At 48.2% G+C, this 24,204-nt stretch overlaps 1 protein-coding gene across 2 annotated transcripts in view; it reads right to left on the minus strand.

Moving 5' to 3' along the window:
- LOC144156331 (uncharacterized) overlaps nt 1-24,204 on the minus strand; it is a 239,488-nt gene that overhangs the window by 93,238 nt on the left and 122,046 nt on the right. For both annotated transcript variants that reach the window (XM_077688314.1, XM_077688315.1), the window contains one exon: nt 6,792-6,937. In XM_077688314.1, the coding sequence (XP_077544440.1) occupies nt 6,792-6,937 (146 nt within the window). The remainder of the gene's footprint in view (nt 1-6,791; nt 6,938-24,204) is intronic.

The following is a 24,204-nucleotide window of genomic DNA, read 5'->3' on the forward strand; positions in this document are numbered from 1 at the left end:
GATAAAGCTATGAATCTGACAAAGTGGTGCGTAACGTGATCACCACTAAAACAATGTCTTGAAGTGTGTGGATATGGCGTCATCTTGGTTGTGCTCCCGCCCAGAACAGGTTCTCGACAGGGTGCCTTGATGAAACTCTAATAAATGGGAATCCTATTACGGTTCCTTATAGAGCTCCCCTGGGGAGTTGCCGACCAGTGCAGAAGTCTCAAGAAAGGAAAACGTACGCCCTCTCGACTCGGGGAACGCAGCGCCGCGAGGACGTCTCACGACGGCGGAAGAGCCGGGCAGGCCCCCGCAACCGTAATATCTGATTTCTAGAAGGCCATTAAGAATTTCTCCCGGGGACTAATAAGCCCGCCGGCCCTCAAATTGTCCCGCAAAATCCACCCACCACCCCGATCGAACTGATCTGGACCCAAGACCTCACTGGGTGTGGACGAGGTGGCCCACGCTACTGCTTGGACACTCACTATTCAAACGGGCCCCAGCCTTGTGCCCTCACACAGTGCCAGATCGGATCGGGATTGCACCCTCAGCTATCACGACTTGGTCACACACTACCACCTTGCCCGCCGCGCGTTTCCCCATGCTCATGAGAGCCTTAACGCCCAGGAACACACGCGGCTCCTAAAACCGATACTCTTCCGTGTCGTACTCTTCCGTGTCATCAGCATATCGATCCCACACTATGTCCCTCTCCCCCCCTGCCTTTCCTGCGGAGCTCTAGCCACCGTGTCCCACTCCACGTGGGCGCGTCCTGGTCATTACTTCCCCTCCGTGACGACAAGTGAGAGAGGGCGCTGGGTGGTTCGCGTCCAGGGATCCAATTCTCCTTGGTGAACCGAGCCACCGCTGACGCCATTAGGCCCATGCCGGCGGCCACCCTGCCCACGTAACTGTATTTACAATAACGCCTCTCTCTATCTCTCTCTCACTCTCTCAAAAGCAACACCTCCACCGCACCGCACCAGCGCGGGCGGCGCAATAGTGCTTCGAAATTTAATTTGTGCGTAGAACCATCTATATCTCTGTAGTGCTGTTAATAACTCGCTGCCATGCTACGTTTGACCTGCGATTAACTTGCACGCAGTATCTTTGATTACACGGGCAATAAAACTGTCCGTGATGTCTGACTCTGTCGCCTCCTTTCATGGCAAACGGACCCGCCGCAATCAGCCCTGGCCGCGTATGACTGCGGGGTGGGAATAGCCAGTGTGCCCCACAAGCTGGACATAGTAGTGTGAAGCAGATAACGGAAACGCAGCACGCGAGCCACCGACGGACAAATGGCGCTCGCATAGGCCAGCGGCAACGGCCACATGCAGCAAGAACCAGTAGACACACCGGATTGCGGGACGTGCTGGACCGTGCATTCATAAGCAGCACCGAATAACGGATTTGGGGGGTAGGGGGCACAGGCTGTGTATCATTTTACGGAACTTCACTGATTCGCGCAGCTCGTCAGCGGACGTCATGTACAGTTACAATCAGCTCTATCTCCCTCTTTTATTGTGACGGGGTATCGCTGCTAATGAAAACCGCTAAAGGAAAACAGGTACTATACCAGGCAACAGGTTTAATAAGTTACTTTTCTACTCCGTGAAACCTCAGGCGTATCATTTCATTTTTGGCGATCATTTCATCAAACTCGGGCCAAGTGACTGTTGTTGCAAAAACCCGTCAAGTTCGTGTGTTACCATTACCGGTCACCCTAGTAACATTGCTCTGGTAGCATTCGGTCCTGCGGTGCGGCAAAGAATAGACCGAGCTGTTTCCTTTTACGGTGAAAGCCTTAACTCACCCACTGAGCAAAAAAAAGCGTCGGTAACAGAAAGAGCTCTTTTAGAAGTGTTCCCTACCGGGAGGCGTTCTATAGCCCGCCCTTAAACTCGCGACTCACAAGACGTGGCTTCATCGGAAGCGTTCCGCAGCACAAGACGATCCACGCCACGAGCCGAAACTTGGCAGTAGCAGGAAATGGACGTCCACGCCAGTACGCCGCAAGTGTGGAGAGTGGCAGCCGAACGGGTGAATAGACGAGCAGCAAAGTATATGGATCTGTACAGTATCCGGGAAATCCAGGATAATGCCGAACGAGGAAATAGTTCAGGGGAGATAGACATTCCACCAGTAACGACCTCAGTATCCTCAGATTTGCTGATGACGTTGCCGTGCTAAGTAACTCGGGGGACGAATTGCGAAGCATGCTTTCCGAACTGGACAAACAGAGTAGAACGAGTGGGCCTGAAAATTAATATGCAGAAAACCAAAGTAATGATCAATAACCTGGGGACAGCACAGCGGTTTGACATAGGTGGCGACGCAGTGGAAGTTGTAAGCGAATATATCTACTTAGGCCCAGTTGTGACCAGAGATCCCAACCATGAGGCAGAGATAATTAGAAGGATAAGAATGGGGTGGAGTGCATACGGCAGATATTCTCAGATAATGAATGGCAGCCTACCATTGTCCCTGAAGAAGAAAGTGTATGACAGCTGCACCTTACCGGTACTCACCTACGGGGCAGAACCTTGGGGGCTCACTAAGAGGGTTCAACTTAAATTGAGAACGACTCAGCGGGCAATGGAACGGAAGATGATAGGCGTAACATTAGCGGACCAGAAGAGAGCGGAGTGGGTCAGGCAACAAACGTGTGTAAAGGACATATTAGTAGAAATTAAGAAGAAGAAATGGACGTGGGCAGGGCATGTAATGCGAAGGCAAGATAACCGTTGGTCATTAAGGGTAACAGAGTGGATCCCTAGATAGGGCAAGCCTAGCAGGGGGCGGCAGAAAGTTATATGGGTAGATGAGATCAAGAAGTTTGCAGGGATAAATTGGTCGCAGTTAGCGCAGTACCGGGGTAGTTGGAAAATAATGGGGGAGGCCTTTGCCCTGCAGTGGGCGTAGATAGGCTGGTGATGATGATGAGAGTACCCCATCATCTAGACTGTGCCATTAGACGGCGGCAGCAAGGAACTGAGGCGCAACGTAACGAGGTAGATTGAAGCCATTCGAAAGTCACGGTATATCTCAAAGGGAGGTGTCCCGCGCCGCAAGATTACAAAACCCTTCGGTAACGGGAGGTGGATCAAGGCGTCCCACCGTTCAACTAGACATCACAACCAGAAGTGCTTGAAGGTCCTGTGAATTTTTTCATCCGCTACTCTGCATCTATTTGTGAATGCTCTTTCCTTGCTAGCGCACAGTCCACGCAGGCTCCTGACGTCCCGGTTTCGTCCGCGAAGGGCCCGCTCTCATGATTACACCACAAGAAACTCTGCAGACGTCAGTACTGCTCACTGCACCACACAATAAATAAGGTGCGCATAAACAGGACTCCAAATAGGGTGAAAATATAAACTGAAACTACAACATGCATGCAGAAATACAGAAGCAGACAGGCACATATACAGGCACATGTGAATAATAAAGAAACTAAATGAACACCTCTCAATGCACGACCTATTTTATAGCAATGGAAAAGTCTGCAAAACAATTCAAGGGCAGAACCAAGGGTACAAACTGACCCAGCGAAGCTGTATCAGTTTCATGGGGTGCTCACATTCGCGAAACAAAAAGTCCGAGGACACTTGAACACTTTGTAGCGCCACCATCATCATCTTCGTCAGCGCCACCATCACCATCAGGAGATTGTGCAGCTGGCAGGAAAAACACTGAGCACTCGGCACCCGGTCTGGAACGGCACCCCGGTTCTACTCCCCTCGTCCTGGCCATGGCACGGCCAGCGCAACCGCAATAAACGGGGGCACGGCCACACCGCCTCCTCGGCCGCCTACAATTTGGTGACCCTGACAAGCGGCTTCGCCATGGCTTCGCAACGCTGCTTCCCCCGCCACAATGCGGACGACTGCACGCGAAGAACGTTCCCCGCCCTCCCACACCTTACCTTGCTCATTCCGTTTGACTCCATCACAAACCACGCTGCTCGGTTCGTCATCCTGGAGAGCCATTTTTCTGTAAATGACATGTGGTCCCCAGAAATCAGGCACCTCGTGACATTACAGAACCTACCTGCTGACCTCATTGAGCAGGTCCAGCTGCCGACCCCGGCCCCAGTGCGTATGGCGACTTAAAAGACACTGTCCTCAACCACTACGGCATGAAAACCCGGCGGACGACAGTCCCAACAGAACCTGCACCCGTTACCTCCACCAGTCCTCCTCCGACACCGTCCTCGGCCCATGTACCCGAGCCCTCACTAGGTGACGGGTCTGCGATCATAGGCGCGTAACTCGAGCTCCCAGACCTCAGAGGTAAACGTCTACACCCCTCGCTGCGACATATGGTTTGTTCAGCTCGAGAGCCAATTTTTCATCAACAACGTAAGGAGCCAACCACTGCGCTACCACCTCTCATCGACACGGCTACCTGACGGGCTCCTCGTGCAGCCCCGGCTCCCACCACATGGCCTACAGACCTACGACGACTTGAAGAAGGCTGTTCTTAAGCACTATGGCGCCTCAGACAGTATATTTCAATACTACAGCAATGGTTGTGATGACACGCCCACCTCCGTCACGCCCATGCCGACGCCATCCTCTACACCACCACACGTTCCAACGCCAACTGTGCATACAACTTCGCTGCAGTGTTCAGTCTCGCCTTGCCAGAAAACGCCAGCGCCGGCTACGGCTTGCAGCACTACAGAGCCGACCTTTAGCTTAGTGAAATCTGCGCAACACCATGCAGCAGCGCCACAGGTTGTTGCGTCGGCTTCACCGACCCCAGCAAGTGTCGACTGCTTTGCCGCTCGTGGCTGCCAAACTTCTCTGCACGGCACGAATGAGAGTGATCTTCATGAGCGCTGTACTCGCGGTGTAAGACAGCCGTCTTCCTCGCCTCAGGTGGAACAGCCTCCAGCAGCCAACGACAGATCGAGGACTACGGAAGTCGAAGCTACTTTCGAAGCACATCAGCTTGCTATTGACAATATTCACACCCTGCTACGATGGCGATACCGGAGCAAAGATTGCGGGACGCCCCTCCCAACAACCATCGCCGAAAAAAGTATCCCATGACCCCATGCAATCAAGATTTGGTCCCGCGTCAAAAGCTGGTCCCCAGACGTCGACCGATTCCCTGCTCCAGGACAGTGTTAGGTAGACGCAGTAACCGGAGCTCAGCAGTCTGTCTACAAATCAAACAGAGGAATCCAGCTCGCAGGATGGGGATCTGACATCACTGGAGTTCAAGCGCAGCTCCTCATTGCAAGGCTCCGCTCTGCCGCCTCCCACTGCGGTTACGAAAGCAGCCCAGACAGCGACGAAGCCACAGAGCCCACACCGGGGCACAGTCAAGCCCGCACTCCGGTCGTCATTCTGCTGCACCACGCTTCACCTTGTCGCTGTACTTCGAGTTACGCCTGTAGTTCGCTCCACCATCAAGTGCAGCAGCCGCTCCGCACCCCGCAACGCGTCCGCAGCTGCACTCCCAGCCTCGACCACCAGAGGTTGCAACTTACCCGCACGCTACCTCGCCGACGACCAGGACCATGCCCTTTACTCAACCCCTGCCAGTAGACCACTGACTGCCCAAGGAATCTCTCTCTGGCTACGGACAGACATTACATGTGCCTGTGAACTTCGATATGTGCTCCTCCTACCGCCCCCCCCCGATTTAACGTACAGTACTGCACAAAACAACACCCAGCTCAGTTTTCTCTATCGCGCTCCGCGCTAGGCGGGGAGCCCTGTAGCGCCACCATCATCATCTTCTTCAGCGCCCCCATCATCATCACGAGACTGTCCAGCTGGCAGGAAACACACTCAGCACTCGGTACCCGGTCTGGAACGGCACCCCGGTTCTACTCACCTCGTCCTGGCCATGGCACGGCCAGCGCAACCTCAATAAACGTGGGCTAGGCCACACCGCTTCATCGGCCGCCTACAACTTCTAGTGGGCTGTACACGCGAAAGGCGCCTTGCGCGCAGCTCGCGTTGTCTAAGGACTGTTATTCTGGAGGCGCTTTTCATTGCGATCAAACGCTCTAGAATGTCTTCTACCTCTGCCATATGCTTTTAGCCGCTAGAAGAGTTGGTGACGATGGTAAATTTCGCTCTTTGTCTGTAGTCTCTTTGGCTGAGTCCTCCCGGTCCCTTCATTTGCGCTGTGTACTCGCGTGGTTTCTCACCTGCAGCTGCTACCGTGTTTAAGCTCGCGCTATGCAACGCCTGATATTATGAATCCTCGTCGCCGCACCCTTTCTTCCCGCGGGTTTTCCGTATACGGACATTTCCGCCTCGGGACCACCCCTGGGAACGCAAGTTGAGCATGCGTAGGGGTGTGAGGCATACAAAGATTCACCCTAAAACCAGAATAACGTATCACAAACTCGTAACCCAGCACGTGGTGAAGATGAAGCGAGCAAAACATGCCGGCTATATTATTTTATTGTCGTCCAGTTACCCAATAAAAGCGCGCAAAGTCACGTGGCTACAAGTGGGAGGGTTATACTCAATGTGCCCCTGCTTTTTCAAATAAAAAACACGACGCGATATGAAGAACCACTTATTGTAGCGGCCATCCTCACTTCCTGAAAGCACTGTTGCGCACCGTTGTGCCAGCCGCGAACGTGAGCCGACAAGCACCTTTGGCGGGCATGGGAAAAGTACTTGGGATAAAATGAGTATAACAAGTGCACCCATTTTCAACAATGGCCAATAGAATCCTGAAGGCAGGTTTAACGGGATGTTAAGCTCTGTTGCTGGTAAATACTGGCCAATATTTACTCTGCGCAAAGCCTTGCACACAAATCAAGTACGCACCGCGACGGCTGTTTCCGTGACGGCCAACTGTTCGCGGAGCTTCTGGCCTTCATCGCGCATCGAAGCCAGTCGCTGCGCCTCGTCTTGGAACTGCTGCAGCCGTGACTCCCGCTCGCTGGCGACAGCCTCCAGGAGTGCCACCTTGTCTGCACCACAGTTGGGTCATCACAGTCCTCGTGGCACCTGTTTTCCCATGAGACTCTGCTTCACTCCCACTCAAAAGTCGCTCATAGTTCCAGGGCTGCCGCAAATCTGCTGTAATAAATTATGAAGAGGTAAGTTCTTACGAAAAACCCCTTGCTGGCTGGCGTATTGTCCAGCGTCATATTGTTATGGCGCAATGGCGTATTTTGTCAATCTCAATTATGCTGGAAATGACCGACCATTTTTGCAAGCGGCAGATTTTTTTATCTGATCAATGGTGCAGTGCACTAGCAATCAGCCAGGAAAAACAACTTTTGTCCAATGATTAGGTAGTTAATAATATGGACGGCGTGGGGCATCATCAAATTACCACATCCAAGCACCCATAAACAGGTGCTGATATTAATCCTATTCGCACACCGTACAGAGACTCCCTCAGCGCTATGTTGAACTGTCGAAGCGCACGTCACGGATGTGCACCGTTTAACACGGTAGTGATTAAACAAATGACTGACTGTGGCCCCCAGTAGAATAGTGGACACATCCTGGATACGTTCCAAATAATTTCGCCCTATGTATCTTTAGTTCTAAATGAAAGTGCTGGCGAAAAATGCTGTCTGGGCCGTCCTTGGCTAAATATCCTTTCGGGTAGGCCTTGCGGTTGTCTTCAACCCCGGCAACGACATTGATTCTATGCTCTCAACCCAACGGCAAAGTATTGTATATCATGCTTTCGAGTATGCAAATGGTTTCAAAAGTATTTCTCACATTTTATCGAGGGTAATATTGCAACTTAGTGTGTGTTACTTATTCGCCCTTAAAGTTTCAGTTTCATACAGAGGTGGTAGTGTAATCGTCTACGAGTCAAAACTACGTAACTAAAATACCAGTAGAAGCTAATTCAGAAGTGTTCAGTCCATTTCATTGTTTATATTTGATTTCCGTCTAACCCAGGTTGCAATTCAACAGAAAAAACTTGAAACGACAGGGAACAAATCAAACTGAAGGAATTCCGTCACCCTACAGAAGACTCCCCCGTAAGAGTAAAAGCGTAAAAGTGCTGCCTTTTTGGACAAGTAACTTTTTTTAATGCACGCTTCATACCGGTCGTGCAGCTTCGCTGCAGCATACGCTACAAAAAACTTAACTGCACGTCATCTCTGCGTTAGCGCCAACACCATTCTTTTCCGCGCAAGTCATGACTGTCAAACAGTGCACGAAGCCGTTCACGTCCTGTACTCAATAGAGTGAAATCTCGATATAACGAACTTCAGGAGGCAGCGGAAAATTGCTCGTTATTCTGAAAGGTCGTTGTAGCGAAAATCGCAAAGTTTAAGACAGCAATTAACATGTCACACTAAACGTTTTCACACCCTTTAAGTCACGAAATGTAAAAAGGGTGTTGGGAGGCCTTTACACCCTCTTTCTTGAATTTCAACCCCCTTTTCCTAGCTCTACACCCTTTTGTGTGGAAAAAGGGTGTTGATCAACTTCAACACCCTTGGTTTTTCTTAGGGTGTTGAAAGGGTGTGGAAAAGGTGTTCAGCTCTTCATTTAATAAGGCCATGCTTGGATGCATAATAGCTCTGTAAAGACGAAGACATCCCCTCATATACTCCTCTACTCGCAAGAAATTTTCAAACGCAAAAAAATAGTTGCTCGTATGCAACGATCGCTCGTTTCCATATGCTGTGCACCTCATTCCCCAAGTTTAGCTTCGGCACGTGAAACACCAATTTGAACCTTCAAAATTAAAAAGACTAGAGTCGTGTGGCGAAAATGGTGTTTACCGACTGCAACACGCTTGGCTTTCTGAAGGGTGTTGAAACGATGTGAAATAGGTGTTCAGTTGCAAAAAAAGAACAGCGGAGCCGGGGGTCGACCTAGTTTCTTCCGGTGTGGCTAAGTTTTGTTATGTTTGCTAAGCTTTGCAATATTCTTGATAAGCTAGGATTATCGCTGAGGGGTGAGGCCAAGTTTAACCGGATCTTACAAGGCTGTTCCAGTGTGTCCTCCCCCCCCCCCCCCCGAGCCATGGGATCCAAGGGGGAAACAAGCTAGGTCGGCCCCCAGCTATGCTTTTTCTCCAGCCTTCCACCACTACTGCAAGCAGCGCCAATTTTTTGCCTTTTAGAATCCACAAAGGACTAGTACCTTTGAACAAGTTCGAAAGCCGACTTCACTGCTATAATACCCTATCTGCGGTGGTGCAACATTTACAGGTACTGCAGTTCTTCTTTGTATTTTTTTTGCTAACACCACCAAAAATAGCTCGAGCTTAAAGAGCTCCACTGGTAATAAATTATGCCAATTCATATTGCTTTAAACACTGTGAGGTACAAAACACCCACCGCTTGTAGAAAATGTTCAGTCCACCCATGTAAACAGGTACAAAAGGCCTCCAAAGTTGTAGGTCTCTTCACCTTTTTTTCTTTGTTGGCGGTCTTTTCTTCCACCTTTTTTCTTTACGCCCTTTTGCTTAGTTTCGAACACCCTAATTTGTAGCTTTGCGCCCTTCTGGGAAAAAGGGTGTTGAAGTAACGAACACCCTTTTTGAAGGGTGTTGAGGTGGCGGGTAAGATTTGTTTGGTATTTAATAAAATTCTATAAGTTATGGAACACAAAAACTACGTCATAATGAAAAAGGTTTTTCAAATCCGCGTGTGGATTTGTGTATTCTCATAGTAAAATCCCCACTTCCTAAATTAGCGCTAAAATATCTGTTTTTTGTGACAAGCCCACCGACTCTATTGGGGGGCTTTCCTCTGCTGGATATAAAAGCAAGAACAGCAAATGTATTACTAAGTAAGTATGTTCTCCCTGTACCGCTTGCATCCCGTTGGTTTTCTTGCTCAATTCATTTGTGTTCCAACTGTAACTTGTGCGCATTAACTGTTTGTGTTGAATGCTGCGCGCTTCGCCGATTCACATTGCCACTGCGCATGCCGGAAACTCAACGCCCTTTTTTTCGGGTGTTAAGCATCTTCAACACCCTTTAAGGGTGTTGAGATCAATACCCTTTTTTTTATCCGTACACCCTTTTTTTGCCAAAACACCTTTTGAGGGTGTTAGCCATGGGACAAGACTTCGGCCAAAAAGGGTGTGAAAAAGATCAGTGTGATGCCTAAAATGACCTAACCGTAGAGCTGTGCATCCTTGAAGTCATTCTTCAGAAAAATGCACAAGTGATCATGAAGCAATGCACGTTTATTTAAAGTAGTTGGCAATTTTCGTCTGGTGCGGGCAACACAAGCTTCCTAGCACGAAGGACTCCAACTTTTTCATGTTCCTGTGGACTGACACCGTGGCCGCGCGGTTTTCCCCGGATATGTGCGATTTTGGTACGCTGTCCAGCACATCCGCAGTCGCCACGTGCTGGTCGCAGTCTCCGAGTGCTGCCGCGGCCCTCTCAGAGGCATCGTCGTTCATGCTGTCCTCGCTGCCTGCGTCATCCTGAACGCTCATGTTCTGAAGATTGTCCTCTGTGGTCAGGTCCGCTGATGTCCGTGAGGATCCAGCAAGCAACCTGAGCAGCGGTGGAACGTAGAAAAACTCCAGGTGGGGCGCTAATAGCGCGGCCGTGGCTTTCCGGACGGAGGAGGGCACCCATGCTTCATTTTTTCCCTTCTCCTCACCTTATATTTTCCCTCACTCGCATCGGCTCGCGCATTCCTCGGAGAAAGTTGCAAGACGTGCTCTTCTGCGCTGCGATTTGCCGTGTCGTCTGCTAGCATACGGCTCCGGTTGTCGCGATTGTTTAACGGAAATATAAGAATCTCCGGCCTTGAAAATATGAGTTCGTAGTACTGAGGCGTTGTTAACATGGCACGGAACTAAATAAAAGGATCGTTATTTTGAAAAGTTCGCTATTCTGAAGTACGTAGTAGTGAAATAATTTTACATTAAAACTATAACCAGTCGGCGTGGGATTCCTTAAATGCTCGTTAATCTGAAAAGTTCGTTAATGTGGTGCTTGTTTGTACCGAGATTTGACTGTATGACAAAGAATACAGGAGGAGTCCTTCACAGCGGAAGTAAGATAGATTCCTCCATGAGGATTGGCGTCACAAAAAGAGCTCCACGTTTCCGAAATTTCTTACAGCCATGCAGTTATTGTGGGTCATCTAGGCGGCTTTGTGGGGAATATCAAGCAGTACAACTTAATTTGCTTATCCTAGCCACTTGAAGACTGTGGGCGACCTCATTCAGTCCTGAGAAGACCTACAATGAATGGGGCTGCTATCGGAGCTAACACCTGGAAGCTGAAAGGCATGCAGGGCAACAGACAAAAAACCACTCAAATGATGGAACAAAGCAAGAGAATCACACGACACATGCGAATCGCACAACGAGGCGCCTGTGTTGTAGGACTGCCTCGCTTCATCCCGTAGTTCACGCTGTTTGCTTCCAAGTCACTAATGAAATCTTCCCGGAAAAAAATCCATTCAGTTGGAAGTGAATGTACAGAATATTACTTCCTATAAAATAAAATTTTGAGTTGAACAAGTGGATTTGGAGAGACGTACAGCCATTAGTGTTAGCTAAGACCGTACACCTTGACGGTCACAAAGCGAAATCGACAAAAAAAAAAAAACGAATGAGTCAGGCGAATGACAGCAACGGAAGCTTTCTGTTAAACAATCCAACATGCATAACAACCGGATATTTATTCGATACAATACATCTACCGAAACCAAAAACCTAAAGAGTGTGCGCCGAAGCCATAAAAAAGAGCGGTTTTTTTTCTCTGTTTTAAAAAATATGCATAAATTCCGATAATTGTCGACTGACGCCACTTGTCTTGATTGTGGGTTTTTAAAGACGATCCCGAAAATTCACCCGATCCCCAAGATTCTTGATCCTGAAAATTTTGGTGTGTCTGTCTGTCCCTCCATTAAGCCAACCGGCCAGTTAAGAGAATTGTTGGACTAGTATGTGATACGGGAAAAACCCTTCCAAACTACGAAATCCCAAAACACACTCTGTACTTCTCGACACTGGTGGCCAAAAAGAATTATCGAAGACATCGGAGGCAACTCATCAATACAAAACAGGTACGTCGACTCTCAATTATTCAAAGTCACTCAATAGGAATTTTCGGTTAATTGGAAGTGATGTGCTGGTCGCAGCAATTTTGCTTGCAATTCAATGGAAAAATTTGCCGAATATCTCAGAGCTAAAACCCATTATATCGGCTAATTCGAAGTTATTGGGAATAAGAAGGATTGAGGTGACGGCGATTTTTTGATAAAATTCAATATTTCAAGGGCCACAAAACACTGCCGTGCTCTTCCCTATGTCGGCATTATTGCAACTAGGGCAGCGTACCGTGGAGAAATGAGTTGCGAGTAGCCTCTCTTTTCGAGTTTCGGGGCATCTCTCCTGCGCACGTGAACTGTTTGCGTGGCGGACGCTGGGAACGTAGCAGCCCCAACTGTCGGGGCAGTCCGTGTCGTAGACTCGTAGGCTCATTCTGAAAGAGGCCGGAGGCATCGAGATTCTGAAAGAGACGGGAGGCATGGTGCTCTTGTTGTTCTTTGTCTAACCGGAATCACAGCTAATTCGCATTTTTTTGCGCACCCCGTGGACTTCATATCAACGACAGCCGAGATGTGCGATTGATATTTGAGATAGCAAATGAAGAAAAAATAGCATTTAACATAATATTGTAACGTGGTGGCAGATGACACGAACCATGCAGCGATGAAACGGTGTATTTACTAAATGCGAACAACTATTCGCACGCGGTCATAACTGATGATGATGATGACGACGAATATGATGCCCTCACGGTTTTTGGCAAGTACCCTCAATAGGGGATTGGCCAGGGCTAAATCACTTATTTTAATTCGTTAGGATCATATTATAAATTCATTTCCGGAAAGAAAGAGGCCGTGAAATGAAAGTTTGCCATGCCTAAAACCCCTAATACCCATGAATTACGTACGCTAATTCAAACGACCTGCAGCACAAAGGTAAGTTTGAATACAATTATATATATATATATATATATATATATATATATATATATATATAACACAGAAATAAGGGTTGGCAGTCGAGAAAACCTCGGAAAGCAAAGGGGAGGATGTGGTAGATCATTGAAACAGATTAAGAATTTGGAAAGAAAGAAAGAAAGTGAAGAAAAAATGCCCGCCAGGTGGGATCCGAACCCACGACCTCCAGAATACCGGTCTGGTGCGCATCAGACGCACCAGATCACACCAGATCGCACCAGACCGGTATTCTGGTGGTCGTGGGTTCGGATCCCACCTGGCGGGCATTTTTTCTTCACTTTCTTTCTTTCCAAATTCTTAATCTGTTTCAATGATCTACCACATCCTCCCCTTTGCTTTCCGAGGTTTTCTCGACTGCCAACCCTTATTTCTGTGTTATTTTCAACGAGCCCCTCATTTCCTATTCTGATTCGCTATATATATATATATATATATATATATATATATATATATATATATATATATATACAGGAACAAAGTTTTCCTGGACGCCGGTAGAATATACACAAAAAAATGGTTTCGACCACGGTAAAAAAAGAGAACAGATTTAATACCGTGGTCGAAACCATTTTTTGTGTGTATATATATATATATATATATATATATATATATATATATATATATATATATATATATATACTAAGGGTTGGGAGTCAAGAACAGCTCGGAAAGCAAAGCGGCGAATGCGTTAGGGCACAGAAAGAGATGAAGGATTTTGGAGTCAGAAAGAAAGTGGTGAAAAAATTCCCGCCGGGTGGGATTTATATATATAAGGGTTGCCAGTCAAGAAAACCTCGGAAAGCAAAGGGGAGGATGTGGTAGGTTATTGAAACAGATAAAGAATTTGGAAAGAAAGAAAGTGGAGAAAAAATGCCCGTCAGGTGGGATCCGAACCCGCGACCTCCAGAATACCGGTCTGGTGCGATAACCACTACGCTTACGGCGGGGCGGTTTTCCCCTCCACTTTCTGGGGTATTTATGTTAAGGTATTTTTGTTTCCTGTGCTTGGGGGTGGTAGCCAGCGCCACTCGGACTACTCGGGGTGAAGGGGACCTTCTTTTTAACCCGCGGGCCGTGCTCGAGTGTCTACGACATGTCAAGAGTGGTCGACCAGCGTTGAACCCTCTTAAGCTTTCTATGGCACGAAGACTGCCAGAACAGAGGCCCTCGCTAGGCATATAGTGAATCAGAATGGGAAAATGAGGGGCTCGTTGAAAATAAGACAGAAATAAGGGTTGCCAGTCAAGAAAACTTCGGAAAGCAAAGGGGAGTATGTGGCAGAATATTGAAACAGCTAAAGAATTTGGAAAGAAAGAAAGTGGAGAAAAAATGCCCGCCAGGTGGGATCCGAACCCACGACTTCCAGAATACCGGTCTGGTGCGATAACCACCACGCTACCGGCGGGGCGATTTTCCCCTCCACTTTCTGGGGTATTTATGTTAAGGTATTTTTGTTTACTGTGCTTGGGGGTGGTAGCCAGCGCCACTCGAACTACTCGGGGTGAAGGGGACCGACCTCCTTCGTGGCCCGGGGGTTAAAAAGAAGGTCCCCTACACCCCGAGTAGTCCGAGTGGCGCTGGCTACCACCCCCAAGCACAGGAAACAAAAATACCTTAACATAAATACCCCAGAAAGTGGAGGGGAAAATCGCCCCGCAGGTAGCGTAGTGGTTATCGCACCAGACCGGTATTCTGGAGGTCATGGGTTCGGATCCCACCTGGCAGGCGTTTGTTCTCAACTTTCTTTCTTTCTTTCTTTCCAAATTCTTTATCTGTTTCAATAACCTACCACATCCTTCCCTTTGCTTTCCAAGGTTTTCTTGACTGCCAACACTTATTTCTGTGTTATTTTCAACGATCCCCTCATTTTCCCATTCTGATTCGCTACATGCATAGCGAGGGCCTCTCTTCTGGCAGTCTTGGTGGCATAGGAAGCTTGAGAGGGTTCAACGCTGGTCGACCACTCTTGACATGTCGTAGACAATCGGGTCACGGCCCGGGGGTTAAAACGAAGGTTCACTTCACTCCGAGTAGTCCTAGTGGCGCTGGCTACCACCCCCAAGCACAGGAAACAAAAATACCTTAACATAAATACCCCTGAAAGTAGAGGGGGAAATCGCCCCGCCGGTAGCGTAGTGGTTATCGCACCAGACCGGTATTCTGGAGGTCGTGGGTTCAGATCCCACCTGGCGGGCATTTTTTCTCCACTTTCTTTCTTTCCAAAATCTTTATTGGTTTCAATAACCTACCACATCCTCTCAACTAGGACTACTCGAGGTGAAGGGAACCTTCTTTTTTGACCCCCTGGTCCATGACTCGAGTGTGTGTATATATATATATATATATATATATATATATATATATATATATATATATATATATATATATATATATATATATATATATATATATATATATATATATATATATATATATATATATATATTTCTTTTTGCACATTTCAGCTATGTTGCCCCAATAGATAATATCAGGGGAACCGATAGGGTCAACCCCAAATGCTCAACTGGCTCCTTCAAAAGCAGTTGTCTAACTGCCGCGAGGAGCGGCGACAGTCTAGAAAAAAAATTGTTCGATTGTTTCCGGGACCTGGCACCACACACATAGTTCGCGGGGGAAAGCCCTGTTCTAAACAGATAGAAATTTAGCCTCGGAATCCCGCAGCGCAGGCTCGGTGAAGGTCACTTCGCATTGCCGCGAACCCCAAAGTCCAACATTCCACTGAACTTTAAACGTTTGTACTCTTCAAATGACAGGAGTGTATCTGAACTAGTACCGTCTAAATTCCAATATCTTAGTCTTGGAAATGCAAAAATAGACAGATTAGATATGCTGAATCGAACAGGAACTGTGCCGGCAATATTAGGGAAATGGTCTGCAAACTCATTGCTCATGATGTCCGTATGGCCAAGGACCTGTGCAAAACGCACTTCTGTCACGAGCCTTAGAACAAAAATTTGGCCGCGTATCTGCTCCTTTCATTGCAAATGCCGTCAAAAGACAATAGTCTTTGTAGGCATTTGCAAAGGAAATGCCCCCCTTCGCTTTCCCGCTCACCTATCATGCTGTTCCTGTTCCGTCGCGCCCATCCCAAGGTAAACACACTAAAGGTTTGCTCAAGGCGATTTGAATTTACCGCTTTCCACTGCTACAGGCGGGGTTCCTCGATGCCAGCGCTGCAGTACTGCGGAGACGCGCGTGAGTCGAGGCGGCCGACCTCAAGGTTTATAGAACCGCGCTGCCGTGCTCCACGTGCGTTCCAAGCAGAACGTGAAACCTAGCTAGTGGAACCTTTCTTTGCTGTTGCCGCGTCATTTCTCATATGCGGCCAGGAGGTGGCGCGGGCAACAGCAGGCGGTACGCCTTGTTCTGCAGTAGATGTAGAATATCATTTGCTATCGAAAAACCAAACATCCATGATTTTTTAATGAAAGAACACTGTAAATATCCCTTGTGTACTAATTTCCTGTCTTAAATTTGTGTAATGTCTTGTTCTTGTTCAACAAAGTTGACAAGTATGGACATATAAACCGGGCTTAGACGTTCACATTTGGCTTTGAGTATATAAGACTATTGCTCAATAGGCATTTTACTTTGGCCGTGTGGCTGAATTGAGTTACAGACAGACAGACGGACGGACAGACAGACAGACAGACAGACCAAAATTTCTGGGTTTAAGCAGCCCAAGAAAGACTATCGTCTTTAAAAACTCAGCCCGGGCTGGCTGCGCCCGCACACAGCTTCTTCCTTGACATCGTCGTTTGTGGCGGGCCATGGCGCCATGGGGATTGTCCACCACGTCCCGGGGGAGGCCGAGGGAAGCTGACGATTGGATGCTGATGGGAGCTGCAATGAAGAATGCAGTGACCCGATATCACTGATACGGGATTATACGAAGTGGTGCCATTTCCACAATGAGGACGATAAGAGAAAGGAGAGAGTCCGAGGCAGTGAGTAGGCAGGTAGTTGTTGTTGTTGTTGTTGTTGTTGTTGTTCCTTCACAAAATGGCGCATACCCAATCAGGGGATCGGCCAAACATCAGTTGCTAATTCGAATGAGATTGCTGCCTAGGTGGATGATTCAAGGAAAGGTAGTCCCCAGGTTCTTCTATCTTCTCCTCTTCTGCTCGGTGCGCCACCGCGTGGCAATTGTCCCGCCAGTGTAATATTACAGTCGAACTTGCCCTGTGGAGGCCGAGGCAAGCAGACAATTGGATGCTGATGGGTGGTGCGATGAAAAATGCACTGACCCGATACGACTGATACGGGGTTATGAAGTGGTGCCATTTCCACAATGAGGACGATAAGAGAAAGGAGAGAGTCCGAGGCAGTCGGTAGGCAGGTAGTCCCCAGGTTCTTCTATCTTCTCCTCTTCTGCTCGGTGCGCCACCGCGTGGCAATTGTCCTCCCGACAGTGTAAATTGGCCAGTCGAACTTGCCCGGTGCAGGCCGAGGCAGGCTGACGATTGGATGCTGATGGGTGCTGGGATAAAAATGCAGTGACCCGATACGACTGATACGGGATTACGAAGTGGTGCCATTTCCACAATGAGGACGATAAGAGAAAGAGAGAGTCGGGGGCAGTCAGTAGGCAGGTAGTCCCCCGGTTCTTCTATCTTCTCCTCTTCTGCTCGGTGCGCCACCGCGTGGCAATTGTCCCGCCAGTGCCACATTGGCCAGTCGAACTTGCCCGGTGGAGGCCGAGGCAAGCTGACGATTGGATGCTGATGGGTGTTGCGATGAAAAATGCAGTGACCGGATACGAATGATACGGGATTAAGAAGTGGTGCCATTTCCACAATGACGACGATAAGAGAAAGGAGAGAGTCCGAGGCAGTCAGTAGGCAAGGAGTCCCCAGGGTCTTCTATCTTCTCCTCTTCTGCTCGGTGCACCACCGCGGGGCAATTGTCCCGCCAGTGTAACATTGGCCAGTCGAACTTGCCGCTCACCGTGACAACTTCCACCGGGGCAGACGAAGCTCCCCGAGCGAGTCAAGAACTACGAGTGTAGCACGGATTAAGGCGAGCAACATGAACCACTTGCGTGTTGCGGCAGCGGCGATCAGGGCTCACCGCTTTTGGTATAGCGTAATTGTCGTCGACCAAGTACAATGAATGGGCCAGCGTACGTGGGCAAGAACTTCTGGTAGAGGGCACGCTTGTTCATAGCCACACGAAATCCCTGGAAGAGTTATTCCACGAGATAAGGACCATGCATCGACTTCAGCGATTTTTGTTTTTTCGTATATTTTTATGACTTATGCTCAAACCAGAGAAAAGCTTAAAATTGCAGTCCGTTTTTCTCGAGCGTGCGTACTTCACGAGAAAACGACTTGAGAAGGTAGCGCGGCTGATGCGCGATTTCCGGTGACTGCAGTTTTTTGGAACCAATTTACCAGCGAAAAACAGACATAGTCGTAGAAAGAAGTAGACGGGACACTCGCAGTTACACTAGCGAGGGTGCCATCTACTTTTTTCTAGGTCGCTGTCCGTTTTTCGCTGGTAAAATGGTTCCAAGTCAACACCAACTTTCAGCCTTAACTGCAGTTTTTTTTTTCAAATTGGGGGTTTGCGCACGGCAAGGTTTGATCGTTCTGACTAAAAAATGTGTCAAAACAAAAACTGCACCACAATGACAAACACTTGAAAACGAATTATGCGTTCAGCCGTGAACAAAAAAAAAACTAGAAGTGTGAAATGGCATCAGACGCTTTGATGGCAGCTAAGTTTGACGCCCCCTGTCTCCGTGTCTGTAATTGTGACCAGCTTGTACGTGATAAGCCATGTCAACCATATATTTCTAAACATATCTGTAAAATATGGCTTGTGTAGAGAAAATATGAATGTACGCATAAAAAAAGATGGACTGCTCTGCTTTTTCTAAACATGCGAAACTTTGAAAAAAAAAAAAAAACAAACGGGTCCCGATTTTATTCCACGTTTTGGAAAAGAGACTCCTCAAAAGGGGCAACAATACTGCTGGAAAACATGTTGCATCATTTCGTTCGTACTGAAGCTATAAGCGGCTGAAATCATGCGTTCTAGACGCCGTGTGCTCCGCTGCTGCCGCTAGCTTTGCGTTTCGCGTTTTTGGCTTCGAGCTTTGTTAAAATACAGGCACTTTTATCGCGCCAAAAAGCGTCCCTTTTCGGGCGCAACGTTTCTTTGAGCAAAATAGAAAAGCGCGGTAATAAAACAAGCGCTTTCTTGGTGTGGCGACTGCCATAACTGACCTCTTGCCGGCCACTTGTTAAAAAGGGGGAACTTGTTTAAAAATGGAGCACTTGTATATATAATGACAAATACAAACTCCAATTGATTTCGATGTCCGAAAAACACCGACATTTAGCAGGACACGTGTATAGCGTCCAAGCGCTCGCTGTGCAATTTAGTTATAACAGAGTTCCGGTCCCAGCACGAGAAAACTGACAGAAAAAGTCGTAGGCATTAAGGTTTTGGCACGATGAAATGAAATAACGCGAACGCCTGGTCAGTTTCTGGATGGCGTGGCTGAGATTTAAGCCGTTTTTTTTTCTATTTAAGCCTCTCAAAAGACATCACCATAACCATAAAATTAGTGAAATGCTTATAACGTTTTTCTTATAACTTGGACGTTCGCACAATCAAACACAGCACAGCAAATTTTTTGTAAGGGGCATGTGAAGGGTCCCCTTGCTGCTGTGCTGTGTAACAGAAAAATAAAAAGGACTGCATCATAAGCACTACAAAAGTAATTTTAGACAGCTGAACATGGTGGTGGTGAACGTTTATTGGAGCAACAGGGGAAGTGGAAGGGGTGTGGGAAAGCCTCCTTAGTCCAGAAGGCCTCGTGACCGCACTGACTGGAGAGCCCGGGAGACCAGGGCCTGCTGGCGGGCTGGGTCCGGGCTGGTCAGCTCAGTCTCCCACATCTCCAGGGAGGAGGAGGGGAGGGGGTTAGGTGAGTATGGGCAGGAGAATACTAGATGGTAAGTGGTGAGAGGGGTATTGCAGTGCTGGCAGTGGGAAGGGTAGCTGGTGGGGGCGATGTGGTGTAGGATGGCGTGATTGAAGAATGTGCCAGTTTGTAGTCGGCGGTATGTGTAAGATTCGTAGTTGGTGAGCGTGTGATGAGGAGGAGGGTATGTTCTTCGTGTGTGGGTATAGTGAGACAGAAGGGCATTGGAAGTGGTGTCGAGGGGTGCGAGTAACTCAGGTAGGGATAACCGAGGTGTCCTGCTCGCCGGTTCCTTGGATGGGAATACACGGGAGTGAAGCGCTCGAGCGGCAGCATGCGCTGCTTCGTTCCCTGGGAGTCCAGCGTGACCAGGTGCCCAAATCAGTGTGATTGTAGATCTTCGGGCAGCCGTTGTAGGAGAGGGATGGCCTGACGTGGGGCAAGACCTGCTTGGTAGAGGCGGCAGGTCTGCTGGGAGTCGGAGATGATTGTTATGGAGTGAATTAACGCTTGAGTGGGTTGTTGCGGCGTGGCCGATTGCTAGGGATTCGGCAGTGTCGACCTTGCATGAGCGGTATGTAGCCGCAGTTACAATCTGTCCTGCGGAGTTGAGAGCGACAAGGGTGGTGCGGGTTGATGTCAGGTCATGGGCGACGTCTGTGTAACGAACCTGAGGGTCGGCTTCATATTTCTTATTGATGTAACGGACTCGTGCCTCCCGCCGGCCTCGGTTGTAGGTGGGGTGCATAAGCTGTGGTATGGGAGTCACGCGCACTCGTCCTGATGGTGGGCGGGAGGCGTTGGGGCTGCTCCGCATGATTCGGTGATGGCCAACCCAGCGCTTGGAGCACTGCCCGGCCTGCTGGGGTGAGCGCTAGCTTCGCAGTTGAGAAGCGCGTTGTGCCTTAATATTGTTGGCGACCCGTACCTCCACCAAAACTATTAGAGGGTTTTCAGGCTTTATTCTTCGGCAGCACCAGCAGCAGCAGTAGCACCGAAGCACCAAGTCGCGCTGTCCAGCAAGTCGAGACGGAGAGCCAACGAGACAAGACTTCTTTTTCGTCCCAGCGATGGCGATGCGACATCCACGAGTTGGTGCCTCTTCCCTGTGTGGCTTCTGTGTCACATACCCACTCATGGCGAATGACCAGTGCTGTCCACGCTCCTACATTATTTAAATGAGTATGGTGTTGGCGACGGTCTTCCTTACAATTTGCTCATCAAGGGTGTTATGTAGTCCCAGCTTTAGCAATTTATCATTTGATGTATGGGTGGGCAGGCTGAGTGCCGTCTTGTAGGCCTTGGAAATTAAGGCATCAAGCTTGGTGGTTTCGTGCTGCGGAAAGTTAAGGTACGGCGTGGCGTATGTCAGATACTTTATTACGACCGACTGTTTACCTAGACTCCCGATAAGTTCACGCGCTTGCGGCATATCCCAGGATGGGTGCGTCACAGCCGCTGCTGGCAGCTCAGTCGTGCATGCGCAGAAATTCGGAACCTTATTGGTGATTTCAATATCGGTACATTGCACCCTCGGTGAAGACAGGCGTCACTGCACTTTCGTAGGGCGCCCAACTGGCGTAGCCTGCGGAAATGCGCCCGTCGAGGAGAGGCAGTGAGCTTTCCGCTCCAGTTCAGATCCGCTCTGTCGCGCCCGCCCGGTGCTGGGTCAGTGGCGGCACTCGACCCGCCGAGAACACCCCTTGGGGAACTGCAGGGTGCATTTGGACAAGACGGGCGATCGGATGATAATTTGTTTGTGATAATACAATCCATTGACATTGCGAAAGTGCAGAATAGACGAGTATGGATTACGTTCCTGGACATTAAAGGGGCATATGGTAACGTAAACAGAGAACTGCTGTGGGGGATGCTGAAACTCCAGGGATTAGATGACGAGTTAATACGGTTCTTTATCGCACTCTATAAGGTTAATAGAGTGCACCTGACATGGGAAGGACAGAAATGCGCCCAGCAGGTCAACACCCATCGGGGACTGAAACAGGGAGGCCCTTCAAACCCAATACTGTTTATGCTTTACATGGCAGGTAGAGAAAAGAAACTGGAAGAAAGTCAATTAGGGTTCAACCTAACGCACATGTTGCAAAGCGAAGTGGTACAATAGCTATTCCGGGAATGTTATACGCAGACGGCATTGTTCTTTTAGCTGATAATCAGACCAATAAGCAACGGCTCATAAATATTAGCGGTCAGGAAGCCACCGAACTGAGGTTAAATTTTAGCGCAGAAAAATCGGGAATAATGGTTTTCAATGACACCAGCACTAACGCAGTGTCAATCAAGCATGGCGAATTACCGAGATTGAAAGAATATAAATATTTGGGAGTGTGAATAAGCGAAGGGGATAACTACTTAAGAACTCACGAGGAGCAACGTAAGGGTAATGGAAAGCGAAACGCAGCGATAATGAAGCATTGAGCTCTGTGGGGTATAATAACTGTGAAGTAGGGAGAGGAATGTGGAAAGGAGTAATGGTTCCGTGTCTCGCAATTGCGAATGCAGTGTTCTGCTTAAAATCAGACGTTCTAGCAGGCCTTGAAGTGAACCAGAGAACGGTAGGCCGTTTGGACTTTGGAGCGCATGGAAAAACAAACTAACGAAGCAGTGTAGGGAGATATGAGCTGGGCGTCATATGAAGTTCGAGAAGCACAGAGTAAAGTATGTTTTGAGATGATGTTGAGAGCAATAGATCAACGAAGGTGGGCAGCAAAGGGTTTTAGGTAGCTATACTTGAAAAGCGTGAACACGCAGTGGTTAAGAAAGACTAGGAGGCTAACGATGAAATACGGAAAGAACAGTGAAGAATACAAAACCGCCAAGGTAACTAAAAGAGAGGCAAGGCAGATGGAATCGAATAAACGGAGAGAAGAAATGGAAGCTAAAACGTTGTTAGAGACCTACAGGGCTGACAAATTCGAGATCGTAAAGGAAAATTTCTACGATAATTCCAAAGGCAGTGCTTTGCTTTTTGAGGCTAGAGCAGGTTGCTTGGGAACTAAAAGCTTTGTGGGGAAGTATATACAAAATGATAGGGTATGCGTGGTGTGCGGAAAAGAAACAGAAGAGCGCTACGACGACGAGGACAAGCAAGTACACGGGACAGAACGCTTTGCCCCGTGTACCTGCTTGTCCTCGTCGTCGTAGCGCTCTTCCCGCCACGAACGTTTACCAACAAGCCCAGCTCGCAGTTCTTCTAAAGAAACAAACTATGCGGCACATAGTGTTAGAATTGGAGGGTATCCATCCAAATCCAGAGGGAAATATTCGGCTTATAGAAGCCCTAGGATTTAAGGGTAGCACAGAGGCCGTTAACTTCAAGGCTGTCCAGGCGACGAAAAGGAGATTAGAATGCTGATGAACGAAAAGCAGAGGGGAATATTGCCTAGGACAGCTATAAAAGAAAACAATAAGTATTTTTTGCCTAATAAGTTGTTTGTGTCACCCTCAAAGCAGCGCTAATATTAAACGAAGAGTGTAAAACATACGTACATTAGGTTCTTTTTTTGAAAGGGGGGGGGGGGCGTATGATGACTCGTCATCAGCCTGCTGCAAAGGTGATACCAATAGCAATCATCATCGTTGCCGCTCTTAAGTTGTACCTGAGTATAGTTGGAAGGACCGCATGAGGCCTGGGCGAGGAAGAGGCTGGTGAATATTCACCACTTCATTTGTTTTTTCTAATATCTGGCTCAATACTCTAAAGTTGTCTTTCAAAACGCTTTACTCTTATTGGAAAACAGTGTTTCGAATTTGTCTCTGTATTTTGTATTTATGGTCGCTATAAACTGCCAAATATTTTTTTCTCACTTCGCTGAACGCAACAAAGCGATTGGCGAACCGCTTGATATCTTGGGAACTAGTTCGCGAACCGGCTCAGCAGGTGATTTTGTCGAACGGCAACCCAACTGGAGCAAAATGAATTCAGTCGAACCCTAACCGTAACTTCAGCGGTATTTTTTCCGTTCAATACACTGGCAAGAATGCGCTTGTTAGGTTCAGTCTTTATCAAAATCATTGACTATCTAAAACTACTGGTTGACTTGGATAAGAGCCTGCGTATAATCGCCCACAAAGAGTAATCTCGTTGTGGAGTAAAAAGAACGGTAAAAAACTCGGCATCGGCTATTAAAATATCCAAAAAACACCGCGGCGCCGATAGGTAGCCCTAATCGTGTTTTTGCGAGTTGAACGCGATCTCTAGCTGTTGCAGTTGTGCCAGGCTATCTAGGCGAGCACAGGTACATAATCACAACATCAGATGTTAAAACAGACTATG

Source organism: Haemaphysalis longicornis, unplaced genomic scaffold (assembly GCF_048455015.1).
Source record: "Haemaphysalis longicornis isolate Haplotype H1 unplaced genomic scaffold, Haemaphysalis longicornis Haplotype H1 scaffold_1, whole genome shotgun sequence".
Classification (NCBI taxonomy): Eukaryota; Metazoa; Arthropoda; class Arachnida; order Ixodida; family Ixodidae; genus Haemaphysalis; species Haemaphysalis longicornis.